General features: G+C 54.5%; 1 protein-coding gene across 1 annotated transcript in view; it reads right to left on the reverse strand.

Moving 5' to 3' along the window:
• The window catches only part of CDH23 (cadherin related 23), a 419,032-nt gene that overhangs the window by 68,436 nt on the left and 330,193 nt on the right, over positions 1–20,403 (reverse strand). Inside the window, exons 31-37 of the mRNA XM_063709996.1 lie at positions 16,140–16,275; positions 14,368–14,756; positions 12,403–12,504; positions 8,093–8,242; positions 6,969–7,097; positions 5,811–5,939; positions 4,840–5,067 (exon numbers count right to left, since the gene is read on the reverse strand). Of these exons, the coding sequence (XP_063566066.1) occupies positions 4,840–5,067; positions 5,811–5,939; positions 6,969–7,097; positions 8,093–8,242; positions 12,403–12,504; positions 14,368–14,756; positions 16,140–16,275 (1,263 nt within the window). The remainder of the gene's footprint in view (positions 1–4,839; positions 5,068–5,810; positions 5,940–6,968; positions 7,098–8,092; positions 8,243–12,402; positions 12,505–14,367; positions 14,757–16,139; positions 16,276–20,403) is intronic.

Genomic DNA, 20,403 nt, shown 5'->3' on the forward strand with positions numbered 1-20,403 from the left:
AGCCTGAGAAGCCAGGGCTTCTTATCTGGAATAGTATTATCGGTTGGCTGCAATTCACGTGGCAGGGAGGCCACAGTTAGGCCCTCCCTCCCTCTCCACCCCACTGTCAAGTGCCTCTGAGGTTGGGCTAACTCCTGACCTCCCAGTTACCTTCCACCCTTCCTCCCTGGGCCCAGCTCTTCCTTTGCAGGGGCCTCCCTGACAACCACTTAAACCCCTCCCCCAAGCCTGGCCTGTCTTCCCATGGCCTGGAGCTAGGCAGGGGCTGAGGCTGCACAATGACTCCCCCTGGCCAGTGGCACACCATTGTGTGGCGGGCCTGGGTCTGGCCCAGATACCCCTTGCAGCACAGCTGTTCCGAGTTCGGGTGATATGGGCTGAGGCCGGATGGGGGTGGCCTAGGCTGTTTGCAGGAATGTCCAGCTCTCAGGAAACTGGGGGGACGAGGGTCTCAGGGAGAAAAGTAGAGCTGGAGGGACTCAGAGAATTTCTCTTGGCTCTGGGGAGGGTCTTAGCAGCCAAATCTCAGGGCCCCTGCTTAGGGAGCCACATCTTTCAAAACAGGGATGCAAATGATGCCTCCTCCAGAAAACCTGCCCTGGCTTCCAGGCTCCTAGCACTCTACCACATCACAGTGTCAGCTCTCCAGTACATGTGCCTTCCCCTGCTAGACTGTAGGCTCCTGGAGGGCAGACCTGTGCCTGATGTATCTCTGGTGTCCTAGCCTGTACTACAGGCCTCATACTTGGTGTTGGATGAACAAATGAATGAATCTTTCATGCCCTTGTCCTCCAGCAAGGTTGGTCCTGAGCCAGTGAAGGCCATTTTGAAGCCAGGCAGATAACTGCAGTGGGAGTAAAAGGATGGCAAGTGGGCCTGCTGGCTTTCTCTGGATGGATCTATGCAGGGTAGCAGCTGCTCTCTCACCCATTAGACTGTGGCAGCCATTCCTGGAATCTCAGGGTGGTTGGCTGCATGCTGCTCAGGTCTCTGGTTGCTCTAGGAGGGGCTGGGACAATGCTCCTTCCTCATACACACATCCAGTGAAATCTGCCCAGAGGCAGAGAAGGGCCCTGCTCTTGGGGATATTCATAACCCTGAGGGGTTTACTGCCCAAAGTTGAGGGTCTGGTCAGTGGAAGCAAATCTTCAAGGGTCCAGTGCTCCTTGGAGGCAAGCTACCCTGGTAGGCACTGTGGGCTGCAGGACCCCTGCTTGCTAGCTCTGCCCCATCCCCACCTTGGCTCGGCCAGGCATGGAGGCAGTAGGGGGGGGTCTTGAGAAGGCAGTGGGAACAGCCCTTGTGGCGAGTCCCATATACACTGTCCCGGGAGGATATGGAAATAGAGAGTCCTGCCCTTGGCCTTGGAAGCAGCCCTGGGCCTAAACCACCTGTGGCTCCCAGAACCCATCCCTGATTATTGCTTGCTCTTCAGCCTTTGTGCAGGCTGATCCCCAGAATATGCTTCTTTCTTGGCTGTACTAACCAAGACTGACCAACAAGACTCGGCCCAGGTGTCACCTCCTCCAGGAAGCCTTCCCCAAGCCCTTCTCAGTGCCCCATTGCACACCAGTGTTTTCATTGCCTCCCTTACTCAACTTCATTTCTTCAGGCCACAGACCACATTTTCTTCATTTCTGTATCTCCAGTGCCTGGCACATAGTGGCCATTCAGGGACAATGGCTGAATGAATGAATGAGTGAATGAGTGAATGAATGAATAAATATGGTTTAGTGCTAGTTTCTCTATGTCCCTATGGTCACTGCAATTCTTCACTGAGGTGTCCCCTGCAAAAACCAAATGATAGCAATATTTTCCCAACTTGGAGAAGCAGGGGGAAAAATTGAAGAGGGATGGATTCTTTTCGACTTAAAATTGTTTTCCTATACATCTTTCAAGTTGGTACCTTTTGCTGTTTATATTATGGTCTGGAAGAAAGCATCATGGTTCAGCCCAGGAAGCCCCATATATATTCCCCTGGAGATGGATGGCCTCAGGGTCTCTGGTCCTAATCATCCTGAGGGTGTTTTCTGGGGCCTCAGGGAGCAGAGCTGGTGATGACCAGGATGAGCAGGGCGGATGCTACCCAGCTTCTCCTGCTCTCACCAGGGAGCTGGTATGGGCTGAGCCCTGCTTCAATGAGAACCAGAATGTCAGGGGCTGACATGTGAGGTGGGAATGCTTATGGTCCCCAAGTGGTGGGATGGGTCCCTGCAGAGGGTTTGGCCAGCAGATGGAAACTCTTTTTAGCCATGGGGACCAATCCTAAGATTTTAAAGGATTGCTTGGATAGTGGCCCATGCATTCTGGGTGATTAACTGTGGCCAGGGTGATTTTCCATTTCTTCAATTCCCATTTATTCTGGGGACCAAAAGGAAGCCTGATTTTGCCTACAAACTGCAGGGTCTTAGAATGTTATGGATTCCACCGATGGTCTCCCTGAGAGACCCTAGGACTGTGGGGGTTGGAGTGTGGGTGGGGAGTGGGGGTGGTGCGTTGACTGGCCTGCATTAGGATTGGGGAGGGCAGTGTGGCAAATGCTGTCAGATGCCCACCCCAAATCCATTCTCCACTTCTTCCTCACTGACAGAGGCCTGCTTTTGTGTGGGAAGTGATATATCTGGCCCCCAAGTAATATGCTGACCATGATAATCCTGTCCCTCATTTTTTTCTAACCTCCCTTGCAGCTAGGGTGCCCACGTGAGCCACTTCTGGCCAAGGAGACACAAGCAGCACTCTGGAGGGTGGTTCTGGGAAACCTGTTGCTTTCCTGATAAAAGGGCAGAAGTAGCTGCCATAGCCCTTTGCCATCTTTTTGTCATCTTCCTGCCTTGGATGCTGACTTGATGCCTAGAGTTATAGTAGCTATCTTGCCACCGTGAGGGAAAGGCCAAGAAGCATGAGCTCTGACACCACTGAGCCTGAAATCCACATTCTCTGTAGAATTTTTGCTCTGTGGGAAAATGCATTTTGATTCTTTATGACTCCATAGTCAGTTTCTGTTACTTCACAAATGCTATTGAAGGGACAACCAAGATGATCCACCCTGAAGCCAAGTGCAGTGGGGTGGGGTCATGTCGAAACTGGGTCCTCCCACGTTAACACAATAAATGATACCCCTCTCTGCCCCAGCCCCACCCTGCCCAGTGAGTGACACGTGTCCTATAAATGTATCCTTGTTTAGCCCACTGGGTGTGAATGGCTGAGGTGGCTAGTGATGACACTGTGCAGCCGTGGGGCTAAGGATGCCCACAGGGGTGCCCAGAGTCAGTCTCATTTCCTGGACTCCTCAGAATGTGGTGGTGGGGTGGGGATTCCTGGATTATTAACCCAATCCCAATTCCTGGAGTTATTGGATCAACATCTCCAGAGAAGCTCCAGACAAAGAGCCCTGCCCAGACCTGGTGTGACCCCGCCTCCCACAGTGCTGCTGTCAAAGGGGAGAGGTCTAACCTGCTATGAGAGGGACAGAGCTGGGGCCTCTTTTGCAATCAGGGTCCTTCCAGGAGACAGATTACAAAACTGTCCCTGAACTCTTCACCTTCCTTGTAACCACACTCTTTGCAGTGTGACTTTGTAGCTCATTCCTTCAGAAGGTAGAGTTTATTTTCCCATAGCTTGAGTCTGGGCTGGCCTTGTGACTTGCTTTGGCCAACAGATTGTGGTAGAAGTGACCTTGTGCCAGTTCCAAGCCAGGGACTCAAGAGGCCTTGCATGCCTCTGCTGTCTCTTCTGGACACTTTCCAGCCCCATAAGAACAGGCATGGGCTAGCCTTCTGGAGGATGAGTTGTCCCTGTCACCCCAGCTGCTAGCGAGCCAACCCTCAGAAGCATAGCACCCTGCTGACAGGCAGCTGCCCACATACAAATGCAGAAGCCCAGCTGAGACCAGAAGAACCACCCGGCTAAGCCATGTCCAGATTGCCAGCCTGCGGAATTAGCGCTAACTATGTGGTTATTGTTTTACTCCTCTGTTTTGTTTGGTTTGTAAGGCAGCATTATTGTGGCAATAGAGGACTAATAACAGTCCTCTTCCTCCTCATGGTTTACCAAGTGCTTCCACAGACATGAGCTAATTTGATTCCCCAAACAACACCTATGAGGTAGATATTATCTCCCTTTTGCAGATGACAAAAGCGATATGCTGAGAGGTTCTGACTTGCTCAAGATCATGCAGCCAGCCACAGTGCTCCTGACTCCAAATTCCCTGCTTTCAGTTTATAAGCCACTCCCAACACAGCTCATCAGCTCCTAGAGATCTCCATCCAGCCCTTGAGGACCACAAGTCTTTCCCTAACCTGGCAAACTTTGAACATTGCCTTGGGCAGTGGTGCTGTTCATTCGAGCATCAGTGTGAACCAGAGACACCAATCCCTTCCCACCCTGACGTGTTGTGACAGCATGCCACACCACACAACGTAGGGGAAGAGGGCCAGAGAGGCACCCTTTCTGTAAGCCACCACCATGCACATTGGTGTGACCTCACAGTGGATAGGTGGGCAAGTGAAGTGGGGGCTAGATTCATACCCACTTGCTCCCTGGGCCAGGCCCCAGTACAGAGGCTCAACCTGTACCACCCCACAGAGCTGCTCTGTGAGAGAAAAGAGGACTAAACAGAGCTTCTGAGTAGCTACAGACTCGGGAGGCCAAACTAGCACCCCAGCTTTGCACACAACAGGCCTCCATAAGGGGAGGCCATCTTGGGCAGATGGACTAAAGGAGTTGTCAAGGATTCGCCTGCTGTGTGGAATTCCATTCCCACCCATCTTGTTCCCCTCACTCGGAGGCGGAGCTGCCCTGGCCCACCTGCTCCTCCCTGTGGCCACCCCCATCGCTCACCGACAGGGTTGGGGTGCCCTCGTCCTCCACAGTGACCACCAGGTGGTAGAAGCTCTGGCGCTCGCGGTCAGGCGGGGCAGGCCGTGTGGCGATCTCACCGCTGCTGCGGTCCATGCGGAAGGTCATGTCCTTGTTGCCCTCGGTGATGTAGTAGGACAGAACACTGTTGATCCCGATGTCACGGTCAGTGGCTCTCACCTGGACCACAGCAGTACCTCCACCCACGTTCTGGGAGGAGAGCAGGAGAGCGGTCATTCTGGACTCAAGGCATTGGGGCATAGTCTGGCACCTGCTCCTGTAGCCCAAAGGCTCCCCCTGTACCTCCCGAAAGCTTTGCTGCATCTACCCCAGAGCAATGATGGAGATAATAAGGATGATAGCAGCGAACATTCTGTGAGCACCTCTGATATGCTGGGGCCTGCATTAACTCACTGGGTCCTCTCTCCAACTCTGTGAGTTAGGTACTGGCATCATCATCCTCATTTACAGAAGAGAAAACTGAGGTGCAGGGAAGGAATGTGTGCAAGTCCACGCAGCCAATCAGTGGGCTGAAGTGAGGGAGTCTGGCCTGAGAGCTAGACTCTGGCCACATGCCATCCTGCCTTCATGAACGTCCAACCTAGCATGATACCCAGCAATGCCAGGGCAGATTGGAGTGGCTCAGTCTTAGGGCTGAATAATAAATACATTTTTTAAAAAAGCAAGCTCCCGGGGTAAACCTCAGTTTCCTGTCTGGTGAAAGGCAACTTTCTTCTTTTTCTCTTTTCTCTTCTCCTCTACTCCAAAAAGATACTGCATTCTAGGATCCGGGCTAGGCATTAGGGATATCACTACGAATGAGCCACAGTTCCCATCCATGAGATCTGAGGGACCAGTGGGCCAGGCAGACATTTAAACAGGGGCTGCATGGTTGGCTCATGCCCACGGTCCCCCCGGATGTCCAGCTATATGGGCCCCGGGGCTGCCCTCACCTCATTCACACTGACATTGTATCCAAAGGGGCTCTCGATGACTGGAGGGTTGTCATTGATGTCCAGGATGGTCACCTGCAGGATGTGGTCCTTCTTCCGTGGAGGGGTGCCTCGGTCAGAAGCCACAACCTGCAAGGAGGAGGGCAACTGGAGTCAGGGCTAAAGCGTGGCGGGCAGGATTGGGAATATGGAGTCCAAAAGGGCTGTGCAATCAGTGGGGAGCCTTTGGGAGGACAAAGAGACTCACTGAGAACCCCTGGGTGGCCTGGCCAGCCCTGGGCTCTCCCCAAAGCCTTCACCTTCTGCCCCATGCTGCAAATGATTCTTGCCCAATCGTCGTCTGACTTGGGATCCTCGTTTGGAATCTGATTAGCATGTACCCAAGCCTTGACCTCCTGACCTACCTCTGACTGTATTCTGGGCTGTGCCAGACTTTGACCATGACCCTGGGCCTGCAACCTGACCCAAGGCTCCTGTCTTTAGCTTCAAAGGCCTCTGTCCCATGCACTCTGTCCCATGATCTCTGGCAAACAGGAAAAGAGCCTCAGGTAATATTATAAGCAATGAGCTGGCACCCTATGGCTGAGCCTGTTCCTGGGAGCCTTGATGCAGTCATAAGTGCTGCAGGAGCTGAGCCCTCTGCAGAAGCGCAGCCCTGAGGTTCCCAGAAAGCCCTTGGCAAACATCCCAGCCATGGCCATTCTGCAATAATGATAGCCTTCGTGGCTCCTCAAGCCTGCACTTGCTTCTTCCCTCCACAGGGCAGGCCAGACGGGGATTTTTTTGTACATTGCATAGGTGGGGAAAATGAGGCCCAGAGTTAATAACCTGTCCAAGGCCACACTGTATTTGTAGAAGAGTTGGGGCTCTCCCAGCTCCACCAGGCTCTCCCTCATCCTCCTGGCTCTTACAGCAGGGGAAGACACCTCAACTACCTCCTCCTGGGTATCTAAGGTCCCTCCCAGGTTTCCCTATCCTGGGTCAGCCTCACTGTGCTCTTGGCCCCGATGGGTGCAGCTGGCCCCATGTTACTTGGTGACAGCAGAGGCACTGACCACCAGAGTGTGCTGATGGACAGGCTCTCTCCTGGATGGAGAGTAGTGACCGGTCTAGGCACTTAGCCAGTGGTCTCTCAGTCCAAGGGAGGCCAGGCCCCACCTGGAGGATGTAGTGATCCAGCTCTTCTCTGTCCAGGGGCCTGGCCACAAACACTTCGCCAATGGAGTCATTGGTGGTGACGATCTCAAAGGCCCCCGCGATGTTGCCAGAGGCCAGGGAGAAGACCACCTGTGGGGAGAAGAGAGGGTGAGGGGTGAGCAGGTGTGGAGGAGAGGTGGCCAGGCCAAGCCAAGGGGGACTCCCTGGTCCTCCTCTCCCACTTGGGCCGTCTGTCCAGCAAGGGCTTTTGGGAATACAGTGTTTTAAGCAGAAGTGATTCATCTCCCTCAAAATGGGGGTGCAGGCCCATGGAGGTTGTGTAGCACCCATGGAAGGTTCCGGGGCTAGGAGATATCAGTATCCTGGCCTGGAAGAGTGGGGCTTGAGTCCCATGGCACTGATGTCTTCCCAGGGTAGAGGGGATTGTGCTCACGCTGCTGGGGCGGGCACACGCTGCGGTGTTACCTGGACTCTACTTGGTTCTTACGGCAACCTTGACAGAAAGCAACTGTTCTCAGTTCACAGAGAGGAGGCTCAGAAACATGGAACAACCAGCCAAGGTCACACAGCTTGCAAATGCCAGAGGTCTGAACCTACACACTTTTGTCTCCAAAGCCAGCATCCCTTGACCCCCTAGACCATGCAAGCCATGCTAACACCCGCAAACACACGGCCTAATGCACGGAACAGATGAAAGCTGTGCGAACACTGGCGGGTTTCGTCACTTCTCCCTCTGCACTCTGGGGTGTCCAAACCTGGAGTGACAGCAAGCGCTTCCTGCCATGGGGCTGGGCCTAGGAAGCAGGAGGGAGGACGAGCATGTCCTCTCAGGGAGCTGGGGCTGCGTGGGGAGGAGTCACCCGGAAAACAACTTCACTGAGGGGCTGCGCCTTGGCTGGCCTTCGGGCTCCATGTCCACATGACCCAGGCAGGGCCACCGGCCTGCATAGCTCTGAGGCAGCTCTGTCCCTTCTCCCTGACCACAGACTGGGTGATTGCAGGGGCAGAGACCGGAAGAACCTGGTGCTTGGTGATGGGGGTGGCTCAGAAGGCCCCTCCAGCTGTGGGAGCTGTGGGAGCCCCGCTGACATGGTGGATCCTGGCTGTTTCACTCGGTGGCCCACCTGCCCATTGCTGCCAGCATCAGGGTCCCAGGCCTTGACAGTAGCCACTCGCTTGCCCACAGGGCAGTCCTCGGGTATGCTGACCGCCGAGTTGGAGGTGAAGTCAAACCGGGGGCTGTTGTCATTCTCGTCCAGCACAGTGATGTAGACCTGAGGGTGAACGTGGTCAGAGACCTACAGCCTCCTTCCCCTCCTTGGCCCCAAACACCTGGGTCCCACCGTGGCTCCAGTAGGGACCAGACCCCCAGTGGGTTCTGGAACATCAGCAAACCCTCAGAGACCACCGAAGCCTATCCTGACTTTACAAAGGAGGCCCTGGGCCCATGGCTCCTAGCAGTCTGATTGGTGTGGGGTGGCAGGCAGACACACTTAAATCTTGGCTAGGAGGGCAAGGGAAGAGGCCTGGTGGGGAGACTGTCAGAGGTGGTGGGGACAGGAGAACTGAAAAGCCAGGCCATGGCTAAAGTGGATGGAGGCTAGGAATGCTGGTCTAGCATGAGCAAAGCTTCCCGTTTTTCATGAAAAATAAGGAATCTAGATTTTAAAGTGAAATTGGCTGATGAGTAATAAAATTTAGAGAAGAAAATTATGTGTGGGCTGTCCAAAACACATCTGGTGGCCAGATATTGCCCGAAGGTGTCTTTGTTTGCAACCTTGGGCTTAGAGGGAAGGAAATGGGCCCAGGAGCAGGAGGGGGCTGCAAGGTGGCTTGGTTCCAGTGGGTAGAAGGGCAGATGGGGAAGGCATGTGAATTTCTGACTGTCAAATAAAAACCGGGCATGCAACAAATGGCACACAAGAGCATATTGTTTTGTGTCTGTGGCTCGGGCTTCTTGTGGAGAGGCAGGAGAGTGAAGGCCTGCCGCAGGTGAGGCCTCCAGTCCACGGACGGCCACAGGCCACTGCGGCTGGAATCACAGGTACCCAGGGGTTCACTGATGAGGGTGTGAGGGGGGGTTGGACGAGCTCAGGTTTTAGGTATCCCAGGACAGGCCTTCTCCCACTGCCCTGCCCCAGGCCAGACCCCATTCTCTGCTTCCCTGCATGTGGGGTTCAGGGGCTCCCAGGTCCTGCTGACTCTGCACAGGACTCATGGGGAGCCGGCTAAGCCTGTGCATGCTGCAGAGGAAATTCCATGTCATTCTTCCTTCTATACAGGTTTGACTGCTCAGTCCCAGCCACACTCCCCTATCTGTAGGCAGCTCTCAGAAGTATAGGAGAGTGAGCCTGGGCTTCGCAGCTAGGCCAACCCAACCACTTATGAGCTGCACGATTTTGGAAAAAGTTATTCAAGCTCTCTGATTTTCCATTTCCTCAGCTGAAAATCAGAATGACACCTGTTGGGAGGAATAACTGAGCAAACAGAAAGTGAAGGGGTGGCACCTACTCTTCCCTGTTCCCGCTTCCTGCCTGGCAGACATTCATGATTTCTCTTGCCAAGACTCTACCCATCTGTCATGAGTTTTGCTATGGAGTTCCCTGAGGTCCCTGAGCCCCAGTCCGCTCATTTGAAATGGGAAAAACAATACCTATCACACTGTTCTCAGGGTGAAAACAGGCAAGGGTCCTTGTGATTGGATCCCTCCCAAACCCCCTCACTCTAGCTAAGGCCTCATTTAGACTCACCGTGTTTCCTCACACCACAGGGCCTTTGTGCTTGCCGTTCCCTCTGCCCGAAATGCTCTTCCTTTTTAGGCTGGGTTAACTCTCATGCATTCTGACGCTCTCAGCTTGAGTCCCTTCCTCAGGGAAGCCCTCTTCTAGTTCCCTGACACCTTATTATAGGCTTTCTCTCAGGGCATACATTTACTGCTGTGATCATTTGATCAATGTCTTTCCCTCACTGTATCGTACACTTAGGAAGGCAAGGGATATGTCTAATTTTGGTTTCTTGCTGTAACCTGAACCCAGCCTAGTGCCTGGGACACAGCAGGTGTTCCCACATGACTACTGCTCTGATCTTGGTGAGGCTGCAAGGCAGGGGTGAGGGGGGCTGCTGGACTTCCCAGTGGAAGGGGGTCGGCCTCAGTGGGTGAGGAAGGAGGACAGGTTCCCAGGCCTATGGGAATGAGATGGGTGTCTGTGTCTTCACCCAGGGCCTCACAATCCACATTGCCCTCCCCTACCCCCTGAAGGCCTGAACTTACTCAAGAGCTCTTATAGCAGAGCCATGCCCTACCCAGCCTGCCCCTTCTGGTCTGCCTGATCACTCCTTCTGGGGCCGGCCAGGGCTGCTGGGGACAGGGAGGAGCCAGGTGGAGGTGAGCTGTGGTTTGGGTTCCGGCCTAGCAGAGGAAATGTTTCCACCTTTAAAGGGCCCCTTCCTCTGCCTCCACCCTAGCACCTCAAACAGTGTTTGGGGCTACCGGGGCTGGTGGATCTGGGGCAGCGGCTCCTGGGAGCCTCTCAGAGGAAGCCAGGGCAGAACAAAAGGGGGTGGGCCCTGCTAACCGGAAGAGGGCAAAGCACTGTGGAAATACAGGGGCACAGGCAGAAGTGTGTGCTCCGAAGCCCTCAACAGCCGTGCTGAGGAAGTGGCTGGCAGTCCACGCAGGGGGACCTCCTTGCCATCCCTGCCACCCTTGGGCTCCCACTGGCCTCTCCTCCCAGCCTTCTCGCAACACCTGCTGTGTGAGGGCCAGGTGGGCCCATTGTATGAATGAAGAGGGTGAGGCTCAGTAAGAGGGTCCCACTTTACCCCTGAGTGTCTGCCCCTTGGCTGGGAGTGGCAGGACGCAGGTGGCTCGGCACCCACTGCCCGAGCGCTCTGCTCACCGGCTGCCCTTGGGGAGCATAGCTGAGGGGAGCTGTGGGGACTTCTTGCCCACCACAGCCTCACTCACCCCTAGGCTGGCCCCACGGATGGAGGGGGCCTTTAGGTATGGCCCAGGCACAACCAGTGCCACTAGAACTGGGCACCTCCAGGGAGCCTTGGGGCCAAGAACCCCAAGAAATTGTGTTTGGCTCTTGGCTTGGACACTGAGTTGGCTTCTATAGCTTTTTTAGGTTAATGTGACAGGGACTCAGCAGGGCGTGGCAATGTGGCTGTAACCAAGGCTGATGATGAGCCTGATGCCCCAGGTGGTCTCTAGATGGTAGCTGACGTGACTGGCCAGTGTCCAGGCCAGATTGATGGCTGCGTGTCCTGGGATCACCACAGGATGCCATCCCATGGACCTCTCTCAGGTAGCTGGCCCTGGACCCACTCCCACTGCAACCCCAGCATGAGCTCCCCTGCCTGCCTCTCCCTTCAGGCCGGGCCGCCTCTTCTAGGAATGTTGTCTGGCTCTTCTGACCTCAGTGGGCCCCCGTCCCCAAGGGGCCCCAGCACATGGTCTTCTCTGCCTTTACTTAGAGGCTGTCCTGAGGGAGAAACAACCTGTGCCCATGGTCCCCTTCCTAAGCGCTCCCAGACCCCACAATGTGCATCCCACCCCACACACTTGCACCAACCCCCAGGGGAGGGAGGGGGTCCCCTTTATGGATGCAGCAGCTGAGGCATCAGGACAGAGCCCCACTGCAGTCACATCTGCTTCCAGGACTGGCTTACAAAGGGCTTTCTGCCTGCAATCTCTTGCTGCTTCCATCTCATCCTCTGAGGATGGCAGGGATGCTGGCATGACCCTCCTTTTAGACCCGAGGAAGGGAAGCACAGAGACGTTAAGCAGCTTGCCTGTGTCACACAGCCAGCGAGGAGTGGAGCTGGGATGAGCCCTCAGTGGTCTTCCAGTGACTCCTTTGCTAGTACTCTCCCCACCCAAGACCCTACCGGGGCTAGGCAAGACACAGAGGACAGAGTTGGAGGCAGGGGACATGCCCCAGAGGGGCCTGAACTCAGGTGTGAGAGTGGAGGCACTGGGAGGGGGCCTGCTGCAGGCCTGTCCACGTGCCTTCTCTCTGGGAGAGGTGGGAAGGTCCAGGGCCAGGCAGAGCCCGGCCAGCACTGGCCACAGCCAACAGGACAGGGGAAGCTCCAGCCACAGGCTACTCACCTTCTGTAGGCAGAGGCAGCAGCAGGACGGGAGTGAGAGAAAAGGCAAAGATGCAGATGGTTAGCCGTCTGTGGCTCTTCCAGACCCCACTCCCGGCAGTGGTCTCTGGAGGTGCCACCCTCAACCTGCCTGAGGTCTCATCCTAGCCCAGCCTGCTGGGAAGGTGTGGCATGGCTGGACATGGCGAGGTCTCAGGCTATCAAGACCCTCGCCCGCTGCCTGGCCCATACATTGGGTGGCTGGCGAGGACATGGGTTTGGAAGTGTCATGGCCAGCGATGGGCCGCACCTGAGGGACTCTCACCCTGGTCCCACTCACCACGGTGGAGTCCACCTTGGGGCCGCCGTCATCTGCCACCACTGTCAAGGTATAGAAGTCGCCCTTCTCACGGTCCACCAGGCCCTGGACTGTGATCACACCCTGCAGGGAAGGGGCCAGATGGGTGAGTGACAACATCGCACCCTTGTTAACCCTGGTCATTCTGCCCACTTTTCCACCTCCATGTCACTTCCTCTGTCTGGCATAACTTCCCCAGGACACTCTGTCTGTTGAATTCCTTCTTCTCTCTCACATTCCACTGGGAAGCCACCTCTTCCATGAAGCCTTCCTGCTTCCCCAGCCAGGTATGACTGCTGGGCCCTGAGGGGCTCCACTACCCCTCTGTTGTAGTTCTCTGCACATCTTCTTGTGGCGCTCTGAATTGCATCCTGGATTATTTCCATTTCCACTTCTAGCCTGAGAACTCTTTGAGGACTGAGAAGGGTCTTGTTCATCTTTGTGTCCATTTGTGTTCCCAGTATCCTCTAGGACAAGGCCTGTCACATTGTAGTCATTCACGCCTTGCCTACTTTCAAAGAAGGAATTCTGATAAAAGATACACTAAAGCAAAGACGAAGGAGTAAGAGCCTGGCAGTAGATAAGAGACTGGTGTACCAGACAACTAGCTAAGAATAACTATTGCAATGAAGCCCAACATTTATGTCTGAGCTTCCTAACAGCCAAGGTGAAAAGGGAAATATGACTTGTAGAGCTTTCTGTGACATTGTGATATAAGAAATATGCATTTGGTCTCTGTCCCTGGTTCCTGGCACAAAGCTCTTAATCCCCTGGCATTTCCTAGGTGATAGGAGTCTTTTGTTCTAATGAGGCAACTCTTGGTGGGCTCCTAGGTTGGGGCTGATCACCAGAAAGACCAAGCCAGGATAAGCAGCTTGAAATGTTCAGCCCTGCCTCTACACCCTTTACTTTCCAGGAAGAGGACAGAGGCTGGAGATTCAGTTAATAATTGATCGTACCCATGTGATGAAGCCTCCATAGACATCCCTGAACTACAGAGAGCTTGCAGTCTGCTGAACATGTAGGGGTGCCTGGAGGGTGGCATGTCCGAGGAGGGCACCGAAGCTCTGGGCCCCTTCTCCCATGCCTTGCTCTGTGTGTCTCTTCATTCAGCTGTTTGTTGGTATCCTTTAGAATATCCTTCGTAATACCTTGGTAATAGTAAGTAAAGTGTTTCCCTGAGTTCTGCAAGCTGCTCTAGCAAATTCATCGAACTTGTGGAGGGGGTTGTGGGAACTCTGATTTGGCCAGTTGGTCAGAAGCATGGGTCAAACAACCTAGAGGTTGTGATTGGCAGCTGAAGTGGAGGCAGTTTTGTGAGACTGAGCCCTCACCCTGTGGGATCTGACACTATGGTGTCTACTGAAGAATTGCGTGGTGTGTGGGAGGGACTGAGCTGTGAGCCTATGGGATCTGACGCTAACTCCAAGTAGAAATGTTCAGAATTAAATCAAACTATAGGATTCCCAGCTGGTGTCAAGAGAGTCAGATAATTGGTTGCTGATATGGGGGAAAACCCCACACACACTTCGACGACCAGAGGTGAAGGATCTGTGATGGGTGTGAAAACAGAAGGAAAAACAGAAGGATACCAGCCTGCATAGGTATAAACTTTATCTTACTCCTACATATGAAAATGGATGTGTTACAGGGATATTGATCTCGGGGACTTTTTTTTGTTTCTTTTTAAGAGACAAGGTCTCACTCTGTTGCCCGGGCTGGAGTGCAGTGGTGCAAACGCAGCTCACTGCAGCCTCCAAACTCCTGAGCTGAAGCAATCTTCCTGACCCAGCCTCTCAAGCAGCTGGGACTACAGGTACCTAACACCACACTTGGCCATCTCAAGGACATTTTATGACAAAGAGGAGAGTGCTGTGCACACAGAAGGAGCTCAACCAATGTTGGTTAGATTGGAAGAAATGGTGCTCCCTGCCCCCAGCCCCTCACCGTGATGGCATCTATCTTGAAGAGGGCTTTGGCCTGGGTGCTGGTGTAGGCGTCGAAGCGGTACATGATTTGGTTGAGGTTGTCGATGGAGTAGGCCTGGACCCGCACAATCTCGGTACCCAGTGCCAGATTCTCCAGGATGGCAGCCTCGTATGAGGCATTGGAGAACTGCACGGCCTCGTCCAGCTCGTTGAGCAGAGTGATGTAGACGCTGCAGAAGCCCTGGTTGAAGGGCGGGGCCTGGTCAGTGGCCGACACATTCATCATGTAGCTGGTCTTGGTCTCGTAGTCCAGGTAATTCACGGTGATGATAAGCCCTGTGCTCTCGTCAATCTCAAACTTCCCCTCTGCGCCCGACAGGATGCGGTAGTTCACCAGGCCACCATCCCCTGTAGGAGGACACAGAGGCTGTGCAGTCCCAGATAGAACTGAGTGGGGCTGCGCTGTGGCTTCTCAAGCTGCCACACCCATAACCCCTGGGTGGCCCACCCAGCATGGGCTGCCCCACCTCTGTGGGCAGGATCATCCTCAGAGATGCAGCAGAGGATGTGTTAAGGTCAATGTGGATGGCAAGGTCCAGCATGCACTGTTGAGCCTTCCTCTGGGGCTTGGCCTTGGCACCAGAGATAGGACAGAAAGAGTTGGGTCTGCTCCTGGAGCCTCAAAATTCAAGCTCATGTACCTTCCTTTGATATCTGGACATACAAGCATCGGGGGAAATGAAGGATCTCTTGTAGTGGAGGCTTTGATCTAGAAAGCATCCTCACAGGCGGCCAAGCCTTGGTTTGGTCCCTTCGACAGAAGGGCTTCAGTGTCAGGGACACCTTCCCCCATCCTCCCCACTCCCTACGCCCCAAATTCCTGTGACTTGAAACAAACCATTCAATCAGGAGCTAGAGCTGGGATTCCTAAGCTGAAGTTCACAGACCTCAAGGGGCCACAGCCACGTATGTGCCCTAAACTCTACTAACGTGCCTGAGATTCCGCCTGAGAATTTGCAGCCATTCCTCCCTCTGCCCCATCCCATGCATGCCACAGATAATCTGAGGATGCTGAGAGAGGAGTTGGGAGCCACCAGAGTAGCTGACATGAAGGATGAGCAGCTCAGGGAGCCTCTCTGGGGGACAGTGGGTCTCCAGAAAACGCTCCTTTTCAGCTGTATCCCTGACTGGGGCACAGGCCAGACAGCCCAGGCCGCACGGAGGGCCACAGAGACCCGGCATGCTTCCCCTTCATTTTGCACTGTGGGCTGTGGCCACCTCTGGGGCTTGGGCCCTCAGCAAGGTTCAGGCTGCCTTCAGGCTACTGCCCTGCAGCACAGGAAGGGCACTAGCTCCTCGTACAGGGTCAGAGGGGCTGCGTGTGCTAGGCCCTGAGCTGGTCCCGGAGGGCATGGAGGGGCTGGAGGAGCAGGCCAGGCCGCAGCCAGCTTTCTGACGGGTCCTCTTTACTCCTCCCAGCTCTGCCCAGCCCCTCTCTAAAGGCTAGTGGGAGCTGCTGGGTCCTGGGATGACGGAGCTGGACTTCTCAAGCTTATGGCCTCTCCTCTGTCCACCCAGTGGTTGGGACAACTCTCCCTGATTCCAACCCTCTCAGGCTGGGGCCTCTGGTGGGAAGTGATCAAGACCATCCCAGCAGCCCCTCCCTGGCCTAGACATGGCTAAATGGGGAGCCTGAAGCATCAGGGATGACCGTTTCGAAGGAGAGGCTGGGTGAGCTGGGGAGGTTTGCTCTGAGCAATGGGACCCCCGGCTTCCTCCTGCCAGCCTCACCAGAGTCTCGGTCTGTGGCTTGGACCACGATGACTGACGTTCCAATGCCTGCAGTCTCTCGAAGCCCCAGACGGCTGTACTGCTGCTGTGTGAACACGGGGGCCTCATCGTTGATGTCCTCCACGTACACAATCACCTGTGGGAGCCGGGCCAGGGGTGCAAGGTCAGGGTGGGGTGGAGGCTGGGAAGCCCAGGGCTTGGCCCACTGTGGCCGGCTTGTGTGGTCACCTCTTTCCTGGGCCTGCTGTGAGCTCCCTCTAGGACCCCAGGCCTGTCTGGTGGGTCACTGTGACCTACCACCTTGCGCAGCACCTGGCGCGTGGCAGGTGCTCAAACATTACTTGTTTCGGAATGAACTTCATCTTGCTCTTGGCTTTTTGACTAATGCTGTGGAACATCTGACTAATTAGTGACTCTTTGGGGCCACCAGTTTCCCAGCTATAAAGTGGTAATATTAAGATAATAATTCGGCCGGGCGCGGTGGCTCACGCCTGTAATCCCAGCAGCACTTTGGGAGGCCGAGGTGGGCAGATCACGAGGTCAGAAGATCGAGACCATCCTGGCTAACACAGTGAAACCCCATCTCTACTAAAAATACAAAAAATTAGCCGGGCATGGTGGCGGGCGCCTGTAGTCCCAGCTACTCAGGAGGCTGAGGCAGGAGAATGGTGTGAACCCGGGAGGCAGAGGTTGCAGTGAACCAAGATCGCGCCACTGCACTCCAGCCTGGGCAACAGAGCGAGACTCCGTCTCAAAAAAATAAAATAAAATAAAATAAAATAATTCACACTCCATGCCACTCCTAAGGTTGTTATGAAGACAAAATGAGCCAGGGCCTGCAAAAGTTCTTGAAAAAATTCAAAGTGATCCCAATCAAATATCAAAATATATCTTGGAAAATAGAGGTGAAAATACAATGGCAGTTGTAGTAGAGAATGTCAGTGCTCAGCACTCTTTACGATTCTTGTGCACCTTCTCACGGCCAGCTCCCAGCCCCTAAGGCTCTTTGGGGAGGACCAACCCCACCCCACTGCACCCGCACCCGGGCTGCTGGAAACCAGCCCAGTGAGCAGAAATGCCTGGGAACTTCCGTCCCCTAGGGCAGCCCTGAGCCAATGATTGATGGGCGTGGAGAGCAAAGACTCCAGCTTCCTTGGCCCTGTTTGGGGCAGTGAGGGGACACGCTTTAGGGCTCCCTGGGGGACGGAGGCCTAGCTCCCTCCATGACACTTTGCTGGCTGTTTTTCCTTGCTGGTTGCACCCTGTTCCACCTTTTCCTGTGGGCGCTTCTTACACATTACTTTCCCACCAATCCTTGTCTCAGGGTTTGCTTCTGAGGCCCCCATCCAAGGCAGTGGCTGTTTCTGAATTGTGCAATTACGCACCATTTTCCTCACCGCTTACCAGCACTTTCTAAGTTCTCTTTATGAATGTGTGCACTGTACATCATGAACGTAATACAGTTTAAAAGGTGTTTATGGAGGCCAGGCATGGTGGCTTTTGCCTGTAATCGCAGAAATTTGGGAGGTTGAAGTGGGAGGATCTCTTGAGCCCAGGCATTCGAGACCAGCCTGGGCAACATAGTGAGACTCTGTCTCTACAAAAATTACAAAAAAAAAATTAGCCAGGGGTGATAGCACGCACCTGTAGTCCCAGCTACTAGGGAGGCGGAGGCAAGAGGATCGCTTGAGCCCAGGAGTTTGAGACCAGCCTGGGCAACATAATGAGACTCTGTCTCTAAAAAAATTAGCCGGGGGTGGTGACATGCATCTGTAATCCCAGCTACTAGGGAGGCTGAGGCGGGAGGATTGCTGGAGCCCAGGAATTTTTAGCTTTTAGCTCTTTGCTCTATGCTGGGGTGAGCTGGCCCCAGAACAGGAGAGGCACCCTCTTCCCAGCCAAACAGAGCCAGGGCCGGTAGGAACTTGCCAGCAAAGTAGAGAGGGAAGCAAATGGGGAAGGGGCTGTGATGCCCCATACAGACTTTGCATGTGGTGACCAGCACTAAGGGAGGGGCCTCTGCATGTGCAGCAGAGGCGTGTGTGTCTGGCATCTGGTCACTGCCTCTGGGATCAGCCCTGCTTTCTCTTTGGGGATTAGCTGGGAATCAGCTGGAGAGAAGTGACAGAGCTTCTGGCTGGTAGAAGCCGAAAACAGCAGCCTGACCAGTGGAGGACTCTGGGGTGGGGAGGGTGGCAGGGCTGGGGGCAGAGAGGCATATGGGTGTAAAAGTTTCTCTGCATCGCTGCTTCTAGGGTTCCCAAAGCTCTGCTGTGTCATTAGAATTTTCATGTCCAGACACCCAGAACCCACTATGCAAACTAACGTGTCCACTCCAGAGCACAGCTGTTCACAGGCTGGAACCTAAATTTGGCTTCACCCAGAACTTGGCTGGGGAAGATCCTGGGTAGGGTGGGTGCGGGGGGGAATTTGCATGGATGAATTTCAGGAACTCTTTTTCTGTAAACAGAAACTAACCACTCCTCTTGCAAAACTGTGCGCCTTACCCTTCCTGAATCTGCTTGTCCAAATGACCTTGACTCCAAGGGTTGTGGGGAAAAAACAGGGCCAGGCTGACAGTACAGTGACAAGATGAGAGAGGTGGCATGGAGCTGGGGTGTGGCCTGTCCTCCATGAGTCTGGCTACATGCCACCATCCTCTGGTTGGTTTCAGCCTGTTTTTAGCAGCAGAGACAGGAGGAGGCAAGATGGTTTGCAAACTTGAGAGGCACAGATGTACAGGAAGCAGAGGTCTGTCAGGTTCTTGCTGAGCAAGTGGGAGCAACTGGGCTTCCTGGAGAACCAGACCTGCTTTCTGTCCAGTGCTGTGCCAGTGCAGTGCTTTGCCTCAGTTTCCTCATCTGCAAAATGGGGTGCTAGTGGTTAGGGGGACAGGGAGAGGAGGTGTGCGTGGGCATATGTGCGTGTGTGTGTGTGTATGTGTCGTGTACACCCTGAGACACCCAGTCTCTAAGGGGACTGTCTCACTCTGTACTCCCCGGCCCCTCACTGGGGCTGTCCCCGGTCTCTGAGGCAGGAACTGGAGGATGTGGATGGTTCCTGCAAGCCGTCTCTCCCCTGCTGCTGGGAAAATGAGTCCAGCGGAAAGCCAGAGTCCCCACATTGCCTGCAGGAAGGTCCCCAGCTCTCCCGGGTCTCATGGGTGTGGAGGCTGTGTACTACAGTGCCACCAAGCACCTGCCCCAGGGGCCAGCCCTCAAATTCTCACCTTAAAATTACCCTGTGGGGATGAGGCAGTGGTTTCTGACTGGGCTTTGAAGAGGCTTATGTGAGGCAGTGGAGTGTAGTGGTTAAGGGGACAGGCTCAAGCTGGCTGCCAGGGCATGAAGCCTGGCTCCACCCTTACCGCTGTGTGACCCTGAACAAGTCGGCTAATTCCTCTTTGCCTCAATCTTGTCATCTGTAAAATGAGGGTATTAACAGTGCCTACTTCATAAAGCTATTATGAGGGTTACAGAGGTTAAAGTACACGAGGCATTTAGAAAAATATTGGGCATGTGTGAGGGTTTATTATTCCTCAGGGTTCAGGGGAGATGGGCAGGAGGTAAGTAGCTGAGCAGGTGTGGCTCTGGGAGCCCCACCCCTGCACTGATTGTCACAGTCTGGCTTCGATCTGTTTTACACTGTACCCTGGGATGCTGCATATCATTTTGTGTACACAGAAGGTTTGTGGCTAAAGGAGGTTTGCAGTCATGATGCTGAGGCACTGATGGGAGGAGGCAGGAGCCCACCACGCCTGGGTGAGGGAGCGGGGAGCGAGGGCCACATGGAGGGCTGAGGTTAGGAAGCCTGAAGTCTGGAGACCCAACCCCAGCTTCGCTGACATCAGTCACTCTGTGCCCTGAAGTAGGCCCCACACAAGGCAGGCTCTGATGAGGGCGTACTGACCAGCCCACGAATAAGATTCACAGTTACGCAAGCCAGCATGGCTATGTGCATGTCCAGGTTACTGTGTCTGAGTCTCCCTCACCAGGGCCCTGTAAGAACCAGGGGATCTGACCCTCTCAGCCATTTCCACAGGGCAGGTCTCACTCAGGGCAGTTGCAAGGACCCAGGTGTCTTCCCAGCTCTTCCTGGGGCAAAGCGTTGGAGGTGTCAGCAGGAGCTGGATCAGGGCTGAGTCACCCACCCCAGCACAGCCCCTGAGCAATCAGACCCATCGTGTTTGTGATCATGAGTACCCGGTGACCACCGCTCATTGTTTCCAGCCTGGGGGAAGCAGGGGGTGGAGATGGGGCTGATA

This window comes from Gorilla gorilla, chromosome 8 (assembly GCF_029281585.2).
Source record: "Gorilla gorilla gorilla isolate KB3781 chromosome 8, NHGRI_mGorGor1-v2.1_pri, whole genome shotgun sequence".
In the NCBI taxonomy this organism is placed as follows: Eukaryota; Metazoa; Chordata; class Mammalia; order Primates; family Hominidae; genus Gorilla; species Gorilla gorilla.